General features: G+C 35.7%; 1 protein-coding gene across 1 annotated transcript; it reads right to left on the bottom strand.

Moving 5' to 3' along the window:
- Positions 1-19,459: 19,459 nt before the first annotated feature.
- On the bottom strand, positions 19,460-21,436 carry LOC113357758 (protein ECERIFERUM 26-like). The gene is made up of 2 exons (XM_026601209.1): positions 20,887-21,436; positions 19,460-20,612 (listed from the first exon to the last, which is right to left on the bottom strand). Exons 1-2 carry the CDS (start codon positions 21,319-21,321, stop codon positions 19,698-19,700), a joined length of 1,350 nt encoding a protein of 449 aa, XP_026456994.1. The 5' UTR covers positions 21,322-21,436; the 3' UTR covers positions 19,460-19,697.
- Between the last annotated feature and the right edge of the window lie 477 nt (positions 21,437-21,913).

Here is a 21,913-nt window from a genome sequence, read left to right as displayed (position 1 = left end):
AACCACCACCACCGTCACCACCAGAACCACCACCGCCGCTACCATTATCATGCTTACTTCTCTCTTCATAATTCTATATTCTCTGTAATTCCTACACACTCATCTATTCATTTTAATCACAATTAATCCATTAGAAGCGTCAGCAACTTCAGATTCGAACACACCCATTACTTCTCAGCAACATCAAGTTCATTATCTCCAAAATATCCTATTGATTCACACACCATAACCATTTCGAAATCAATTTTATCGCAACAGCTCTCAGATCCCCATTTCTTAATCGAATCGAACCACCAAATCGTTCGCAAACGTTGCTCAAAACTTGATTTCAAAACCTAAAAAATCAAATCTCGTTTTCTTTGGGTATGATTTTAAAAATCGATTATAGAAGAAGAAGAAGGTTTCATATGTTGCTGATACATCTCAATTGTCGGCGGCGAAGGTAGGAGAATTTGCAGAGGTGGTGACGATGGAGATGCTGTTGGTGGTGGTGGAGCAATGGAGGGTTCGCTGCTAAATGAAGAAGAAGAAGAATAAGAAGAAGAAGTAAGTAGGGATAGACCTAGATAAAAACAATAGATAAGAGGGAAAATTTGGAAGAAATAAAAACCTTATTGGACCACTGATGGGCTTAGGGATGAAGAGGGACATATTTATTGTGTGATAAGGATATTTGTATAGACCATCAAAAATAGGGACAAATATTCAATTACCACGAGCTCTATAATCTTTTTTTTTCTTTTTTTTTTTTGCTAACTTTTTCCTCGATGGCCCGAAGGGAACTCCTTTCCCAGGAATCCTATTTCCTAAGAGCAAGTCCAATGGAACTGTGCAAATAAGCTTGCTTGTGGTGCCTGGTGGATGGGCAAACTGAATTTTGGGCAGTGGGAAGATTGTTTATCGAGTCAGAATAAGCCGAGCGTACCATGTTAGGCCGGTCGGCTCAACCTGGCCCGAGTCTCGTCTCAAGTGGAGACGACACTCGTCCCAGTATGAACCGAACGGTCTTGTATGGATCGACGATGGCTATTATTTCATACGCCCCCAACGGCTATGTTTAGTTTTACATTTATATAAACACACTCAATCCACCAATGATAAACACACTCGAATATATTTTATTGTCTGTTGTACAAAAAAAATCTTCCAATTTTTTATATCTCTCTTGTTTTCATTAGTTTCATTCATTATGGATCCTGAAATGGAGAATGAAGAAATTCAATTATTAGCAGAAACATTTTTCCATCAACAAGAAGCGTTTATGCAGCATCTGGATCAAATGGATGCAGATTCAGACGATGAGAGATCCAGAACTAATGCAATGCTACAATTATACACCGACCAAGTTCCATGAGATCCAGAACCAGGAGCTGTATTGAGAAGAAGATATACGTGGAGATTTTGAGAGGAAGGTCACCAAAAAATGGTACGTCATTATTTTCCGAATAGAAGTATCTACTCTGATGAGGATTTCCAACGTCGCTAACGAATGCGACATCACTTGGTCAGGCGGGTTATTGGAGAGTTTTCGGGTAAACCCTAAATTTAACTATCAATTTGATGCACAAAATATTTGAGGGCATACTCCTGAACAAAAGGTCATTGCATCCCTTAGGATTCTTGGTTATGGGATTCATGCGGATGATTGTGATGAGTACATTCGAACGGCCAAAACAACTGCATATGATAATCCCTAAATGTTTTTCGAAACTGTAGTCAACCATTTTGGTCCACGTTTTTTACGGCAACCCACGCAAGATGATGTCAATCGTCTACTAGATGAGAATCGGGCCAGAGGCTTTCCTGGAATGTTAGGTAGCCTTGATTGCATGCATTGGGTGTGGCATGGATGTATGTATGCTTGGAAAGGTCAATATAAGGGCCACTACACAAAACCAACCGTGGTTTTGGAAGCGGCAGCTTCTTATGATTGTTGGATATGGCATGCTTTTTTTGGACTTCCGGGTTGCAACAACGACATCAATATCTTGCAAACCACCGTTGTTCGAAGAATTGAAGTATGGAAATGATCTAGCTACCAATTTCACCATCAACGACAATCACTATAACATGGGGTATTTTCTAGAAGACGGAATATATCTGGTGTGGTCAACTTTAGTTCAAGCTTACGATGAGATACCTTCAAATGAGGAATATGTTCGTGCGGTTGTTTAACAAAAGACAAATGGCGTGTAGGAAGGATGTGGAACGAGCATTTGAAATTTTGAAGAGAAAGTTCCATATAATTTGTGGATTATATCGTTCGTATAAACCAATAGAAATGAACAGGATTATGCTCACGTGCATCATTTTTCACAATATGGTAATCAAGGAAACTCGACGAGATAAAACATGGGTTCATTATCCAGATAAAGATTTGAGAAAAGACGTTCAACCCGCATGGGGTGTCCCTGCAAGAGATTACAGAATGGTGGAAAAGAAAATTCAAAACAGAGGTTTACATTTAAGACTAAGGGAGGATATCACTGCTCGCTTGTGGGATGATTTTGGAAGAAGAAACCCTCATAGGATTTAGTGTTTTTTTTTAGTGTAATTTGATTTGTGTACTTTGATTTCGGCAGTTTGATTTGTGTACTCTGATAATTTAAGTTGCAATTAGGATTAAATTGAAACTAAAAGTAAAAGGATTACACTGAACAACTTAAACTAACAACTAAGGTCATGAATTTTAAAAACTAAACCAATGTTATGGAATTATCGTCATCCTCCTCATGGTTGTCTTCTTTGTTGTCTTCTTCCCCAAAAGAAGACCCTTCAGTTGTTGGTGGCCGTTGCTTGTCCTTCTGTGCTTGGAGTGCATCAAATTTATTTTTCCAGAGACGAAGTTGTGTCTGATTCAACTTGGAAGTGTCCATTCCCATAATTCCTCGCATGTGTGCATTAAAAATATTCTTTTCAACTTCCTTACGACCTTTCTTCATTTCTGAAGCCATTTTATTACTTATGACTAGTTTATCAGTATTATTATTTTCTTGTTTTGCAAAATAACCTTGAAGGTTGAACTCTGATGAACCTAAAGTTGATGATTGTGCAACATCTTGAGCTTTCTTTCTGATCTTTTTGGCTTTTTTCACACCGACTCCCTTTCATACATTAGTCGTTCCATTAACATTCAAATTAGAATTCCATGCACTGATGCACTAGTGTTGAGGTGAGGGTGTGAGTTTTTTTTTCTGGTGAAGAATAAGGAGAACTTGGAGAACCATGTTGGGATCCACCATGCTGGGATTGACTACCATGTTGGGATCCACCGGTATCGTAAGGGGATTCCTTTGGCACAACATATCCATCCAACAAATCAGGGTAGTATCGGTTGAGCTTTTTGTGGATGTGGAAGAATGCTTCGTGCTTAAAACTAGAAGTTCTTCCTCTCTTGTTTTTCGTTGCTGCAGTTTCAAAAATATATAAATTAGCATTTTGCAACAAATTGATAAAGGATTTGTAAATCAATTAAACAATATGTTAGTGCAACTTGCCAGATCGACATCAGTATCACCACTTCCCTTTTTTCATTTCATCTGTATCATCAAAGCAACCCAACTATTCATATCTTTATTGATTGCGCCAAAACTGAAAAAGCGAGGGTCTAACAACCTCACCCAATATTTCGATTAGCAATCTGTATGGACAAACTCCAATATACTTTCAAGAGAATCAACTAGACTCAATATTAATAAAGTATATCAAAGAGTTATATCTCTCTTTCTTGATTCAATTTTTTTCTCAAGCAAATAGAAATCTGCGAGTCTAATTGAATATAAGAGAAATCACTTGAACGGTACAAAAGACCAATGTTCAAGAAATAATCAATTTCAATCAACAACCAAAGGTCGGATTTCCAATTGATTGATTCAAACGCACAACCTGTGATATTTCAATTATATAACAAAATATAATGCGGAATAGAAATAACACAGACACCAGAATTTTATTAACGAGAACCGCAAATGCAGAAAAACCCCGGGACCTAGTCCAGATTGAACATCATATTGTATTAAGACGCTACAGACACTAGCATACTACAAACTAACTTAGGTCTGGACTGTAGTTGAACCCCAATCAATCTCACACTGATTCAAAGTATATTTGCGCTCCTTACGTCTCTGATCCCAGCAGGATACTACGCACTTGATTCCCTTAGCTGATCTTACCCACAACTAAGAGTTGCTACGACCCAAAGTCAAAGACTATAATAAACAAATCTGTATCACACAGAAAAGTCTACATAATAGATAAATCTGTCTCCCACAGATAAACCTACAAGTTTTGTTCCGTCTTTTGATAAATCAAGGTGAACATGAACCAATGGATAACCCGGACTTATATTCTCGAAGAACAACCAAGTATTATCAATCACCTCACAATAATCTTAATCGACGCGGCGAAAGAAGATATTGTGGAATCACAAACGATGAGACGAAGATGTTTGTGACTACTTTTCTATCTTGCCTATCGGAGATATAAATCTCAAGCCAATCGTTACGATTGTACTCAAAACGATAGAATCAACAAGATCAGATCATACAGCTACAAGAAAGTAGTATCGGTCTGGCTTCACAATCCCAATGAAGTATTTAAGTCGTTAACCTGGTTTTCAAGAAGAAACCAAAGGTTAAAGGAGAATCGACTCTAACTAATACAACTAGTATCACACAGGAGGTGTAGGGATTAGGTTTCCCAGTTGTTAGAGTTCTCCCTTATATAGTCTTTCAAATCAGGGTTTGCAATCTGTTAGAGCATTGCTCGGTCGAACTCGCATACGTTGTTATCTCAAGCATGTTTGTTAATATTAGTGATCAAAACTATATGTCTTGATTTCTAGTATACTTATGACTAAGTCTCGGTCTAGGATAGTTAGGAATAGTTGAGCTCCAGACTCCATGGCGATTATCTTGCAAAGACGAAGAACTACTCAAGGAACCGGTGGAACTTCATCCTACCAAAAGGTATGTGGAGACTTGAACTCATCTTGTCACTCAAAAGTCTATCTACTCTATCTCCTACTCTTGAGACAAAAGTCGTATAAGTATGATAGTTTTCATACATACACATTTGTTCTTTCGAGCCGAGTTTACTCGCCTATATTTCTCTCGAGATACATGTTGGTGACCTTTTCTTTAACCATCTTCATTTTTTCCCGTGACGAAAGTCATGATGACGTTTCAATCTTAAAAATAGCTTTGATGACGATAGTCGATTCTTTATGTCTATCGACTGTTATAACATTATAGAAGAATGTTTCAAGGATTGAAATGCAGAGTTGAGAATATGTAAACACCTATGTATGTAAGCATATAGTGTGTTTGCACATTAGTGTATAAATCCATGTGCCGGAAACCAAGTGCGTACATATGTGTGCATGCGGTATTGGTGAAGGAGACAGGTTTGGGTACGCGTACCCGTACGTGTATTGGCGGAAATTCACGTCCGTGAAATTCTGTTGAGTTTGGAAACTAAAACCAACTCAAAATCCGGTAGCTAAGGTACGCATACCCGTACGCGTACCCAAGCTAGTTATTTCTCAAATCGGTAGTTCATGGACTTAAAACAATAAATTATAAGGAATGCAATCTTTACAAACCGTGGGTATATTGTTCATGAATTAATTCAAATGAATCAAACCGATTTTGTTTCAATTGTGTCAATGTATAAAGACATAAGCAATTGAACAACTCTTGAACTAGTTCTTATGAGTCATTTGAACTAGTTATGAGAAAGATGAATACGGTTAATATGAAAGCACTCATATGGCTAACCATTGGTCAACCATTTGTGAACCAACCAATGTACACGTTTAGGTACGGTTACTCAAACCTAAATGAATATATTTCATTTGTGTGTGACAAGTTAAGTTTCGATCTAACGGTTGAAAGATATTAGCTTGGATAAATCAGGTTTTTCATCTAACAGTGATTATTGAATGCTTTGTTACCAAGGTAGCTTAGATTGCAAACCCTGATTTGAAAAATATATAAGGAGACGTCTAGCAACTGTGCAAAACTAATCCTCACACTTCATGTGTGATACTAGTTGGTTTGCTAGAGTCAATTCTCCTTTAATCGTAGGTTTCTTCTCGAGACCCTGTCGATTAACGACTGAAAGACTTCATTGGGATTGTGAAGCCAGACGAAACTACTTCTCTTGTAGTTGAACGATCTGATCTTGCCATTTTCTATCGTACGAGTTCAATTGAATAATTGACTTGAGATTATATCTCCGATAGGGCAAGATAAAAAGAAATCACAAACATCTTCGTCCCATCGTTTGTGATTCCATAATATATAGTTTCGCTACCATATAATTTAGATTATTGTGAGGTGATTGATAATACTAGGATGTTCTTCGGGAATATAAGTCGGGTTTATCAATTGGTTCTTGTTCACCTTGATTTTTATCAAAAGACAAAACAAAACTTTTAGGTTTATCTGTGGGAGACAGATTTATCTATCCTTGTAGACTTTTCTGTGTGATACAAATTTGTTTACTAAATTCTTTGACTTTGGGTCGTAGCAACTCTTGGTTGTGGGTGAGATCAGCTAAGGGAATCAAGTGCGTAGTATCCTGCTGGGATCAGAGACGTAAGGAGCGCAACTGTACCTTGAATCAGTGTGAGATTGATTAGGGTTCAACTACAGTCCAGACCGAAGTTAGTTTGTAGTAGGCTAGTGTCTATAGAGGCTTAATACAGTGTGGTGTTCAATCTGGTCTAGGTCCCGGGATTTTTCTGCATTTGCGGTTCCCCGTTAACAAAATTTCTGATGTCTGTGTTATTTCTATTTCGCATTATATTTTGTTATATAATTGAAATATCACCGGTTGTGCGTTGTATCGATCAATAGTGAAATCCAGCCTTTGGTTGTTTATTGGATATTGATTGATCCTTGGATATTGGTCTTTGATACCATCCAAGTTTATCTCTCTTGTATTTAATCGAGACTCGCAGATTGCTTGAGTAAGATTTAAATCAAGAGATAGAGATATTAACTCCTTGATATACTTTTTTATTAAGATTGAGTCTGACTGTCTAGTTGATTCTCTTAAAAGTATATTAGAGTTAGTCCATATAGATTTCTAATCGAAATATTGGGTGAGGTTGTTAGACCCCCGCATTTTCAATTGGTAGCAGAGCAGGAAAACACGTTCAAGACCTCAAAAGTATGTGTTTGTAGCGATTTGACTCTATGGACAGAGGTGTTATCTCTATTAACGTACTACCAGTCTTCAATTACTCTAATTACTTATGGTGGAAAATTTCTATGCGAGCGTTTCTTCAAGCGCGTGATTTTCAATCATGGGTATATGTTGTTAATCGCTATGATGCTCCCGTTGTTGCGGTAGTTAACGTTAATGTTCCAAAAAATATTGGCGAATACGATGCTGCTGAGATACTTGCTGCAAAGCAAAAATCCGATGGTTTGAATGCCATCATACATGCCATTACCCCAAATATTCAGCACTATGTGTCAAATTGCACTAAGTCTAATGATGCGTGGGATATCTTATAAACCGTATTTGAAGGAAATACCAGTGAAAAGGAAGCTAGGCTTCAAAACCTTAATTCCGATTGGGAAAACCTTCGTATGATAGATGAGGATTCATTTGATGAGTTGAATCACAAAGTGTCTGAAATTGTTAATGCATCTTTTGCATTGGGTAAGACTATTCTTGAAAAGGACATTGTGATGAGAATTCTCAGATCACTGCCATCTAGAAAGAAACATGCCATCATTGAGGGAAATAACCTTGATAACCTCTCCAGAAATACACTGGTTGGGAAGCTTAAGATCTTTGATCATGAACACTCGTCCAAATCTAAGGATGTTGCGTTCAAAGCACTGAAAGACACAAAATTACTTGCTAAAAGTAAAAATGTGTATATCTCTGACGATGATCACTCTAAGACAGATTCATCAGATGAAGATCTTGAAAAATCAGTCTCGATGATCACAAGACAGTTTAGAGATCTTCTGTTGAAGAGAAGTAAACGGTTCTCCAGAGATAAGCCAAAAGCATCAGTCAAACCTCATAATCGTATTCCTCCCAAAAACAGGAACACGGATGAGAATGATGATGAGGATATGCCTCAGTGCTTTAAGGGTAAAGGATTTGGTCACTTTGCAAACGAATGCCCAAATCGTAGAAAATACAGTGGGAACAAAAGTCTTGCTGCGAAACTTGACGAGATGTCTGACAATTATGATTCTGATGAAGACAAGAAATCAAGTGTTTCTCTTCTGTCTGAAAATATTGATTTTGATAATTGTAGCAATACATACATCAATCTTGATAATATTTTAGAAGAGATCCCAATCAAGATGGAAGAATCAATTGACCCGTCCTTTGGAAACTCTTTGCTTAATGTTTCAGGATCTACTTTGTGCCTAGCAGCTTGCGTTTCAAAGGCCCCTGGACCATCCTTTGCGTTGACATGCTCCTATTGTTCTCTCAAGGGACATGAATTTTCAAAGTGTTCCAAGTACAAACACAAGATGAGATATGTCAACAAGCTTCAACGAAGAGCAGATCGTCTAGCCAATAAGCTTAAACTCGCGGAGAAAACAACTGAGGTATGTAAGATCTTGTCCTCTTCGAAAAGACTAGTTTCCAAGGAAAAATATAGACCATTAGAGAGGAAAACCTGGTCTAAACATGCGGAAAGTCAGAGCTCCATTGATTCCGTACAAAAGGGTCATGGTGGACAAATCATTGTTCACCACAACACAACCTGATTGTGTTATTTTTGTGCATCTTGTCTCATGTGCCTGTTCAAAAGAGACAAGATCTTGCACACCTCAGGCTTTAATATAAAAAATATATATATTTGTTTTTTTTTTTTAGCTTTGAGTGGTTTGGCCTTGAAATTTCTTCATATCACTGTTGATATTGGAACGAACCGATTTGCCAAAAGACGAGGGTTATTATCGACAATTCCGCTCTTTATAGGGTTGTGAGTTGGACGTGTACGAACCTGTTTAAATGTTTTTAATCCCTACATTCTTTTTTCCTTCTCTGATGTTCTTTATATCTTCAGACTGCTTGTTGAAGTTGAATTGTGAATTCCTCTCACACAACCCTGCTTTCATGGATACTCCAAGCATCATGTCTTTAGATGGAAAAGATATCAATATGATTGTTAAGCCATCAATCACCAAGGAAAAAAAAAACTTCGGTGTCTCTATCCTTGAAAAGAAAAAGAAGGAATGTGAGGAAGCCAAGGGCAGTTCCTTCTAACTCTCAGAAATTCTCTGATGTTCTCGATGAGTTGAAAGAGACAAGAAAGGAGATTCGACAAATAAAGGCTTGTGTGTTAAGATATTTGGAAATTCAGAAGGCCCTGGTTCGACATCTTCAGCCAAGACGGTTTGTTGGTATTGACTCCTTCCTTCACAAACCTTATGTTCCAATGGTTGTTGACGACAAGGAGTTTGGGAACGATACAGAATTTCTCAAAGATATCAATGTCTAGAAAGTCTTCTTATGAGAATTTATTTCTTATATTTTAGGAAGAATAACTAGAGTTTGGAATAACCATTTTTGTGAGTACACATAGCTATGTCCATCGTTTTTCATCTTTATTTTTTAGGTTTATTTATTTAAAATTCTAAAAAATTGTTTGAAAGATGATTTTTGCAGTATTAATCTTTATGGTTTTATATATTGCAATATGTTATGGGGTATGTGTGTTTTCGTCCGTGAACTATTTTTGTCCCATATGATGTCAAAAGTTATCTCTTTTATATGTCGATATGCGAGTATTGATACAAGATCGATGAACTTTTGACAAACAAAAGTTAAGCCTATTATGTCAATTATTGATGGAAGATAGGTTAAAATCTTTTGTTTACAAGGATTATGTCTATTGTATGTCATTGTGCAAATAGTGATGGAAAATAGAATGAATCCTTGTATATGCCGCAATATTGATCATTCCCTGATCCATATTTTATGTGCATACTGCAATGCTCCATAAGTTTTTCTTGTGTTGAGCATAAGACGATTGAGTTAATCATTCTTTTATGGTGAACTTAGTCGTAGCTCCGTAAGCTCTCTTATGTCGAGCATTTCCAACTAGATTAATCATAGATTCGTTTGTGGTTATTTTGGTTGTGTATTCCGATTAAATTAATCATGGGTTCTCTTGTGGTTAGTTTAATTGAGAATTTTGGATATAGAAAATCATTTCTTTATGGTTTTTGGTGTCCAATAAAATCCTTCTTTTCTTGAAAAAGAAAGGTCGCTCTTGTTGTTCTCTTGGGAATGACATCAAATAGGGGAGAGTTCTTTTGAACTTGCGCTTAATTTCCATATCTTTGTGGGGAGTGCAGTTGTGGAATTATTTAGGGGTTATCTTGTATCTTTATAAACTCCTTGATGAATGCATTTAGCCTAGGCTTTATGATTGCGTCTAAACAAGTTGATATGTACTTTTCTTTGGTCTTGAAGCGTCTTCGTGGAAATTTCATTAGGATCCTGTTTTCGTACCTTTGCCAATTTTATTGACAAAAAGGGGGAGAATTAATGTGTAGTTCACACTACAAATACATATGATTTACGTGCTTTACGGGTCATTATGTAAGGGGGAGTGGTTTTCATGCTCGAAGCTTTGTTATTTTGTGACAAAAAGGGGGAGAAATATATGGAGTAAACAAGTGATTTTTAATCACTAGGAAAGGACATTGTGCTTAAACGTTATATCTAACGAAAGAGTAAAGCATTGACTAAGGGGGAGAAAACATATCATATTGTTGTGTAGTATTAAGACTACAAAAGGGGAATAACAAAGATGTTCGGATTGAATATTTTCCTAGCTTGCCTTTAGGGGGAGTAAATGCTTTTGTTATTCAAATGTCAACAACGTCATTTATTGATTGAATACATGTAGGTTATTGTGATGTTGAAAATTGGAATCAAACGTTAAGGATTGTTTAGCTCCATATGTAATAAGAGTTTTTCACTAAAATTGACAAAGGGGGAGATTGTTAGAGAATAACTCGGTTGAACTCACCAAGCGTTGGTATGTCAAGTTTGGTTGTCATATTTTAATATCAAAACTCATCTAGAGTCGCTTGATTATATATTAGAGTCAACTTCGTTTAGGTTAGACTAGAAAGTCTAGGATTGTTGAGACATACAAGTATTACTCTGAAGACCTAAAGAATGTGAAGAAGTAACGAACAACAACGAAGACATCATCCTTCCACTTGAGGTTAGTATAATACTGACTTGAACTTGTTTCATTCCTAACGTATCTTCAAGTCGTGCTACATTGAAAAAATAACTGCAAAGCTGTATATATTGTATATTATACTCTAGTGATGTGACATGATCATAATAGTATGATCATAATATTAAGGAATTAGACTACGAAGTATATCTTTTGCACTTCGTAAATATGACATCGACGTAATCTTGTATATAGTGTTATGATTATGTGAATGGTCTATGGTAAAGATTTCATCCTAGGAAACAATTTTTTACATTTTTTTAAAGGAAGTACATTCATCAACTTGTTTTGTAAATCGAACGGGAAATTAATATGATTATTGGTCTTGCTATTCATTGCATATCTTTGGATGACCAATATGTGTGAGTTGGTAGAACCAATCTTAACTCGGGTTATGTATCTTGGTATAACCGATCACAATGCCTAGAATTATGATTTGGTATGACCAGTCATGGTAATTGGTGTAACCGATCCTAAGTAATCACCATGAGATGGTATGATCGATCCTTGTAATTAGTGTGACTGATCCTAGTAATTGGTGTGACCGATCATAAGTGCTATGTGTCCGATCCTTGTAATTGGTGTAACCGATCCTAGTGACTGGTGTGACCGATCACAAGAAGATACCATATTTAGGTATAACCGACCCTAGTGATTGGTATAACCGATCTGAACCCATGTATGTAACTTGAAAGGACCGATCACAACTAACCATTGTGATTTGGTATAACCAATCACATAGTAGTCTTGGAATATTGAAAAACCAATTCTAAACTTGTTTGGAAGTGTGGTATAACCGATTCGAAGAAGCAAATCTATGTAAATATGAAATAAAGATTTGTCGTGAAAAGATGTCAATATACTTTGAACACGAGCAGTAACTATGATCATTTATTGTTCAAAGATATTCCTTGGTACTCAAGGTGATCATGTGCCGAAATAAATAAAATATTTTAATTAAGGTTTTTGATTTTATATGCTTTAATTATCAGCAATTAATGCATATCTCAAGAGAATAAAAATTAGTAATGTGCATTTACTAATTGGAGATTTTCTATTGAGATATTTCTGAAATATTGGACCAACATTTATTGGAATTATGAAAACCGAATTTTTCCATTCATTGTATATATTGATAATATTTTCGTTTTCGGAAATTCCTTGGCATCAAAACATCCTTGGTCTATAAATACCTAAGTTTGCATTTTTAGCAAACTATCCTAAGAGCCATGCAAATTTCATTTCTTGTTGTTTCTGGTGAAGCCTTCTATTCGGAGAGGAAAGTATCCTAATCAGGTGAAATCTCTTACGACCGCTCTTTTAAAGACTTCTGTGGGATCAAGAAGCTCTATAAGTACCGTTGGTGGGAAACTAGATAATTGCAGTGTTATTAGTTTTCAATTTGATTTAATTGACTAATGGTTGTTGAAACTTTGATTGCACCTAGTTTGTTTATGTTTGAGAATATTCTCTTCACTCAGATTAGATCAAAATATCGACGAGATCTTTAGAACTGTTGTTAGATCTAAAGACATCTTGTGATAATCCATTGTTAACAGACTCTGTTTTGTGCGTGATTGATCACAAGAGATTCAAGTGGTATTGTGCAGGTTTTGAAGATCAAAAAATATTTGAAGATGGAGAAAAATTCTTATTAGTTTTTGTGTCTTGTGGATTTAGTGCACAAACCTTGATCGGATAGGATCCAACTAGAATCAGTTTATCTTTGATTGATCTGATTGATTAGTTGCGTGAGATCAACATTCTCTATATTTCATTTTGAGATCTATATTGATTGAGTATGAATATATACTTGACTATTTCGGTGGTTAAAGTTAGATTGATCTAACCAGACAAAGGAGTTTATTAGATTAAACGGAAGAGCCTTTATCAACGAATCATCTATATCTTTAGCAAGATTGATTAGAGTGGTTACCAAACAAATTCTTCCTTTGTTGTTTGGAATACGATCCAAAGGACTTGCTATTCACGTGTGTGACTCTACAAGTCGAAGGCGCAGGGATACTGAGGGAACTAAGTATTTATGGGTAGTCTACTTATTATCAACTGTACGAAGTTGGTATTAGATTTTGTATAACGGCTAAATTATGAGAGTATTCAAAACTGGACTAGGTCTCGGGATCTTTCTGCATTTGCGGTTTCCTCGTTAAAAAAATCTTGCCATGTCTTTTTCTTTGATTTTCGTATTGTAATTGTTACTATAATTAAGTAAAATACACAAGTACGTTAACTCTGTAATACTTGATAGTGATCCTATAGAGTTTGGTTATTACCGAACACTTTATCAAGTAACACACTTGGTTGTTGTATTGCCTCGATCTTGTATCCATAGTCAATCACACAAGTTATCTTGTTGTCGTATATTCTCGATCTCGTATCCATAGACGATCGCATGAAGTGTGAACCGAATTGTCGTATTGTCTCGACTTTTTCCATAGGCGATCACATTCGGTAGAGGACTTATAGATTGAAATAAAAAGATTGTGGTGTATTTGGGTACCCTCGTCTTTTCAATAAGTTTGGTTGTCATATTTTAGCTCCAAAAATCGAGGTTGCTTGATTATATTACTAGAGTCAACTTTGTTAGGTTAGATTAGGAAGCTTAGAAATGTTGAGACAAACTCGTAATACTCTGAAGAACCTGAAGACATATCGACATCAACGAACACATCATACTTTTGTTCGAGGTTAGTAACACAGCCTTAACTTGTTTCCATTTCTATCTACGTTGCTTTCAAGTCGAATATATTGAATACATAACATAAGAAGTAGTAATGACTTGATCAACATAACACTTATCTTTGTAATTCGTTACGAGACTATATGTTGAACTTTGGGTTGATTCCATGCCTAGAATACTATGTTTAACTATATGAGTTTCATGAAGTAGACTTGTGAAACTTTTTTGTAGTTGAAAGGAAACAAAGGATATAATATAGGGTCGATCCCTTAAATAAGGATCTATACTAGGACCGGCCCCTGGGGTCTATTGTTGAACTAATTCCTATTAGGAATCTATAGTAGGACCAATCCTTACTTGGGAATCTAGAGCATGACCGATCCCTACCTGGGGATCTCTTACATGACCCTATTGTATTTCCAATTTCTCTATATGCTTTAGGGTTTACATAGATTTCAGAATATGAGTTGCTATTTAGGAAAGTTCACAATATCATCATAGTATTTGAACATGTGCTAAAATATTATTTCTTAATGTTCAAGTATTTTCCTTGATACTCAAGGTGAGATCCCAAACAGAAATATTTGAGAATTTTTTATTTGATTTTCACATTTATGTCTTTATTCTCCCAGTAAATAAAGCATATCTCTGGATTATATATTAGTAATGTATATGTGTATGCTAGATAATATTAAGTTGTCACACATGAGAGATTTCGGTGTATTGGTTGGATTACAATTGCAATCAGACAAAACCGAAAATTGGTATTTATTGCATATCTTTTGATATTTTCAGTTTTAGAAATTTCTTGGTGTCCAAACTACCTTGATATATGAATAACGAAGTTTTTTGTTCTTAAAAACTCATCATATAGCACACGCACTTCATTTTGTAGTATATGTGGGGAGCCGACTAGTAGTATTATTCGTAATGTTCATCTGGAGAGGAAAGTTACCTAATTAGGAGAAATCTCTGACGTCCGCTTCATTTAATGATTTTTTTGTGGGATCAAAAAACGTCTGGAAGTACCGCTGGTGGGAAATTAGAATCGTATTGTTTTTTTAGTTTTCGATTATTGATTTGATTGACTAATGGTAGTTGATACTTGATCGTACCTAGTTTGTGTATTTCGTGATCCTTCTCGTCTGACATAAGGATCGACAAAGTTTAAATCATTTTTTAGATCTGAAGATAGGCTTATGATCATTCATTGTTAACATACTCCATCTTGTGCATGGTTAATCATAAGGGGATCAAGTTATTTGTGCAGGTATATTGAAAACCGAAGATTTGAATACAAGAAGGTTTTATGTTTGGTATTATGATCTTTGTGATTATACTTCATGTATATTTGATTGACTAGGATCCAACAAGTTTGTTTATCTTTGATAGACATCTCATAAATTTTTGTGTATATCATCCATCTATCATTTGGTGGTTCTCTTCAGGATCTAAATATGATAGGTTGTAAACTAAGATTTGATTATCTCGATAGTATAGATCTTGGTTGATCAAAACCGATACACATGAGTTAATATTATTTAAACGGAATAGCCTTTGTATAACTCAACAATATCTCTGATTTAGTTTTTGAGATTGATAGAGCGGTTATCGAATACAGATTAATCCTTTATTTTTTTGAAATACGATCCAAATGAGCTGAGTGCAAGAAGTCTTCATAGCGGGTGAAGCAACTTAAGATTGTGGACTCTATATTAGGATTCACGTGCATTAAAAAGATTGGTAGTAGGCACAGGGATACTGAAGGAACTACATAACTTAGAGTTTCTTTACTTGGTCTCAACTATACGAAGTTGTAGTAGTCTTTGTATAGCGGCTTAATTCTGAGAGTATTAGAAACTGGACAAGGTTCTTGGGTTTTTCCGCATTTGAGGTTTCCTCGTAAAAAAAATCTTATGTCGTGTTGTTTACTTTACTTCCACATTTTTTAGCTTGTATTTATAATCAAAGTAAATATAATTGTAATGTTAATTAAAATCTTGGATTGATCCCATAGTTTATACCAAGTGGACATCTTGTGGTTGTTATCTTCTTGACAGTCTTTGTCTATAGTAGATCATGCAAGGCGTGTCTTATATAGGTTGATATCGAAAAGATCGCGGTATACTTGGTACTCTCGTCATTTCAGCAATATTGATACGGAAACTTCTATTCACATACTCATAATAAGATGGAGCACCCTTCTCACCTGCCTATAAAACTAGTCAAATACCACCCATATTTCTCCCAATATTTTGACCCCCCAGAAAACAGTCCCACAAATAAAAACTCATTCCTTTTGGTGCTTATGGATAGCCAAAAATCAACTAATATATCACTGAAAACAACCAAACCGATAAAAAATTTTACATATGACATTTAGCGGGAGTTCACTTGGGAAAGGGAGATCATACCTGCAGTGTAACCTGGTATGCAACCATCTGAAAACCCAGCAAACAACACAAAATCAAAAACGACCATCTCGGTAGGTTAGATCAACCCTAACTTAAATTGGATCAAGGTCAATATGAATGAGGCGGCAAGAAATGTGGTAGCAATAGCGAACCTTTAGGTATCACCACTGCGCTAATATCTATGACTTGAATCATGTTGATAGCTTCAATAATGGAAACATAATGCAATTAACCAAAAGTACAATTTGAAACGGACTCAGAAAATCTGTTATGGTTCCTAAACTTTGATACTGAATCATTTTGGTATATAATATGAATGAATATTGAAATAAAACAAAGAATGCACCAAATTTCGCAACATGTTATCAAGCACAGCTACAGGGAAGAAAACCAGGCAGCAGATAGTCTGTCAAATCATGCAGCGGATGACAGTCAGTCGGGAAATCTCTCAACAACAATTTAGGACCATACGATCCCATTTTTCCTAAATCAAATCATATTCATAGGTACAAAATACCCTCGTGCAATTATTCTTTAGTAGCTTAAATAAATCTCATGGTTCAGAAAAAAATAAAAATAAAATAAAATTGAAAAATTGAAAGAAAATAAATAAAATTTTGTACAAACAAATAACAAATAAATCACCTGAAATATAGAAATTGTATTTATTCAAATGCTCCAGATCGTCTATACAAAAAATCCCTTTACACTTCTGCGCCCGCCAATAAATTACTGCCATGTGTTCGCTTTCAACATTCCAAAATAAGATTTCCTAAAGTTTGAAAATCAAAAGATTTTCATAGAGATCATAGAGATAAAAAAGGAAAATGTTTAGCCTTCCTTAATTTTCTCTTCCCACTCATACCATATTCCCTATTATTTTCCTTGGTCTCACAGGTGTTTTTTTAAGCATGTTTTGAACCTTCAGCTTGTGTCGAGTTGTATAGACCAACTGTTTGTCATACCTTCTCAAGAAAAATTTAAATATCGATTAATATCACAATTTTTCCACAATAGTATGAAATAATTATTTGTGATATACAACTTAAAGGGTTTGTGATACATTTGTCTCATGATATGTCATAAAAAAGACAGACATGTAAATGGTTCCTGGCAATTAACTAGAGCCAGTAAGATCAACTATTTATCCCAGTTATTGCCAAAATAATAACTAACCAGCATGGCTCACTGACATATGACCAAGACTCGATAGGCATACGACAACATCCTTTTTTTTTTGAAACATTTATGACAACATCCTATAAGATTTGATACTAAAATTTCTAAAATATAGGACAAAGATAAAGATAATTTTCAACGGAAATTTGACTAGACCACTTAAATTGTCCACATGTATAATTCTGATTGGTCTGAAAGTTTTCTACCTAATAAATATATTCTTTTAGTTTGTAATAATTGATAAATTGAGGTAAACATGATTAGCAGGGTTTTTACTTTCTAAGTTATCCTTTAAAACTAGAAGATTCTCCAAATGATGTGAATATAACTACTTTCCACGTGATCCTCACGATCCCTTCACAGTCCCTTCAAACATATCAGAGCATCTCCGATTAAATTTGGGTACCTAAAATATTGATGTCGTTTAGGATTTTTGTTGGAAATTCAGTTTGGTTTCAGTTTGGTTACGAGGCGAAGATCATTTTTCCCTTAAGATTAATTCGCCCATGCATACAATGTTTTTGGTTTTACTAAGATAGTCTTCCAAGATACAACTATCACACCTTGTGGAAAGTATCACTATAATTCTACTTGCGCTTTTAAGCATGACTCGCAATCTGTATAAAATTTGAACTCACAACTTGTAAAAGCTCTTATAAAGCAAAACTAAGAGATGCATTTATATAGAGTTAATGGCGACTCTACACTACAAGGTATTTATCCATTCATAAGTGACTTGATTGGTAACCCTCAATAGTACCCATCCAAAACCATGTCATCAACTGTTTTCATTTTAAATTGTTTTTAACTTTTTTTCTTGATGAATTATCATTTTTTATATGTAAATTGCACATTATTCAAACAACACTGGTACAACTACTCTATGAATTACGATTGATGGAGCTGTCAGAGGCCACCTAGGTTTTGCAGGTGCAGGATTTATATGCAAAGACTCGGAGGCTCGAATTGTGATGGCTTTAGCGCAAACCACTAGAAACTACGACTGCCTTAACAGCTGAAACATGGGCACTACTTTTGGCATCCAGAACCGCCACGGAAAGACAATGGCTGAAAGTTCTTTCGAGATGGATTCAGGAAACCTCCTCAGATTTATCACCTCACCTACTACTCCGCCTTGGCACATCTCTGAGATGATTAAAGAATAGAATGCGACAGATCCCGCAAGCTGCTATCCAACATAACTACATAGAAGGAAACCAAACAGTAGATGGCAAGGCCAATCATGCAGCATGGGTTCGGAAGTCAGATAGGGGATCTCCCAACCAAAATTTGGGACCAGGCAATCCCAACTTGTATTAGTTAAATTCTTTTCCTTCACTCTGTGGAAACCACATATCCACAAAAATTTATAATTTAATCCCTTTTAATAAATTTATGCTTAAAAAAAAAAACATATCATGTCAACAAAATATATTTTTCTCAGAGTCTTATTGGAGAGCATTTTTCATCTGAATAAAAATACCACTCGGTAATTACTAAGTGGCCAACAAAATAAGAAATAGGATGAAGTCCGGTAGAAATACTCTTAGGTTTGTATAAGAAGTTGCCAAAATCTTATGGGGGTTACCAGTTTCATTTCCCACCAGTACTGTAATTAAATTTCTCAAACAGGCTATGTTCATATAATTTTCTTTTCATCATTTAGTTTCATTCGACCTCTGGTAGAGTTTGTATATTCTCTTTCTACATCTAATAAATCTTTTCTTCCGATCAGAAAAAAAAAGAAGGTTCAAACAGGCTGTGCAGTCTCTAGTCCAGCATTTGGTCAGGAACCTGGATATATGACAAGTATATATCAGAAATTGTTCTCTCATTTCTATTTTTTTGCTCATTTTTATGTTTGCATCGGTTCCTAGTTTTTCGACTAGACTATACGACAATAGTTTTAGCAAACAAATATCAAAGCCGAAAATGTAAAATTTTAAGAAGATGTTTGGTTTTCCATAAAAGAAAAACAATACGTTCTGTAAAAGTGTAAAGTATTACAGCAAATAACATATAATCATCTCAGAATCAATAGACATCCGAGCAATAACAACACCGTTAATTAATCGCACAGCCAATATCCATCCTTCAATACCAAAAATCACAACAGCAAACAGAATTATTCCCCCTCGAAACAATAATCCTTAATTAGTTAAAACTGTCTTCCACTTACAAGCATAATTGGCTCCAAACGTAAAATATCCTCATTCTGACAAACATTTGCAATCTGATCTTCGGGTAAAGTTACCATTACTGTCCGTCCCAGACCTTCTTCTTGTGATGGAAGCACCATAATTAATCCTTCGCTTTCTAAATTTCCAACGTGATATGATACATGTAATGGTTTCTTATCGTCCAAAGCAGCTCCATAGGCAAACATATGCTCTAAATTCAGACTAGTTAATTCTGGTCCATACATACTAAATGCTGCACTAAATTTTCCTGCGTCATCTTTTTGCGACTCAAACCAGTCTATAGCAGACCAAAATTCTTCTTCAGTATGAGAACTTAAACAGTGTTCATGAACAATCTTTGTCAAGTACTCAGACCCACTTTTCTTAATCTCTTCTTCATCACATTCAACACTAGAAAAATGAAGAGCATTTCCAAAAAAGCCATTTGGTAGTGGAGCTTCTAGGAGTTTCCTAAAATCGACACCAACTGTAATCTTGCATGGTGTGGATTTCACATGAAGAATAGCGGACCAGAAAAGTGCCGTTAGGAATTCAAATGCAGTTGCATTAGGACATGAATTCTGAACATCTAAGAGGTGTTTTTTGACCATCGAGTCTGAGAAACGGAAAGTAGCTGAAGACATTTTTGTAGAGGTTTCCATAGGAAAATATTTCGACTTGGCAGCATAAAAAGTGGCAGATTTTGTGTTTGTGTTAGGATTGGTTGTTCGACCACGGAGTCCAGGGGGGTGGAAGAATGGTGAATAAGAAATGGTTTGACGGCGATAGATATCTGTCCATGATTTCATAAGTATGGTTGCGCAATGTGGGTCTGCATACATGTGTGGGCAACTTAAGCCTATGGCTAAACCTCCTCCTTCAAAATCATTCAGCTGCATACACCAACATACATTTCACAAATAAACGAGCAAACTCTTGTAGGCTAATCCAAAGGAGCAAAAAGTCTAACTAAAAGGAATACCAAACAACAGAGATTACAATTATATATGATGATCTAATCAAAGATATTTACTGTCAATCACTCAATGTCTAGCATATCTGAACCTATAATGATTTGCACTGTTTTAAATACTAAAAACGAAGGAATAAATTTCCATTTCGATCAGCAACCAAAGGAAAATCAGAGTAAACGGGTGTAACATGTACCTGAATACGAAAAGGAGACCAAATATGTGGGTCTTCATTAGGCATATCTTCCCAAGCAGTTAGATCTCTTTCATCGCCACCAGATTTCATCAACCATTCATCAAGGGTGCAATTAACTTTAGCCTTCAAAACTCTAACACCAGCATCATTGCATTTCACAACCCAATTACCGTTTTGCTCATCTATCATTAACCGACCCGTAACCGGTGGATAATAAGAAAGAACATCTGATAAAGATGCTCTTAGTCTGCCTAAATCTGATGATCCTGCCTTGTCGACTCTATCATACTGGTAATAGAAAATTATGTGGAGTGTATGTTTACCCATTGCATGATCTAAAACGGATAATGGGTATGTTTTTCCGGGTTGAACCGGTGTATCTGATACTACTGTTAGTTTAGAGTGGACATTTACTTCGATTTTCTTTCCTGACATTTTCTTGCTGGAAAAAATGGCAACTTACACTGGAAAAAAGAAATAGGGGAAGAAAAAGACTTCTGCAAGAAAATATATCAAATCAGAGAAATCTTAAGAGAGAGATAGAGGAAGTTACAAGGTATTCGGAAGGTGGAAATTTCAGGGTTGGGAGGTAGCTCTCGCATTTAAAGCTGGAAGCGGTATTAGTTGGGAATTTATGTCACTTGGCTCACTAGGGCAACTAATAATGTGCTGTACTGAAATGCTGTCAAGGGTCAACTCCTAAATTGGAACTCGAGGGAATTGATATTGATATGTTCACCTACTAATAAATGTTGCCATTACCACAATTTCTAGATCATCCACAATTGGGAAATGATATAATCATCTCACATGGTTGTTATAAGGGGACCAATATGGTCCTGACTAAGAGAGATGCGCATCTACCCTCTTAAAGAAATTAATCGTTGCTGGCACATTCATCCCGCACAACTTTTTCTTTACATCCATAAAGAATTTGGTGTCGATGAATTTCAAACGCAAGTCACTGGTTCATCATCCAATGATTTTATAACTGACTATACTACAGTGATATTAGCCATTCAACATA

The sequence above is a fragment of the Papaver somniferum genome, chromosome 3, assembly GCF_003573695.1.
Source record: "Papaver somniferum cultivar HN1 chromosome 3, ASM357369v1, whole genome shotgun sequence".
Classification (NCBI taxonomy): Eukaryota; Viridiplantae; Streptophyta; class Magnoliopsida; order Ranunculales; family Papaveraceae; genus Papaver; species Papaver somniferum.
Note: the sequence above shows the minus strand (reverse complement) of the source record. Positions and strands in the feature narration are given on the sequence as shown.

Coding starts and splice junctions, on each gene's coding strand:
- LOC113357758 (XM_026601209.1), bottom strand. CDS start 21,321: ATGTCAGGAAAGAAAATCGAAGTAAATGTCCACTCTAAACTAACAGTA. Junction 20,613..20,886: donor GGTCTCCTTTTCGTATTCAG/GTACATGTTACA, acceptor TGGTGTATGCAG/CTGAATGATTTTGAAGGAGG.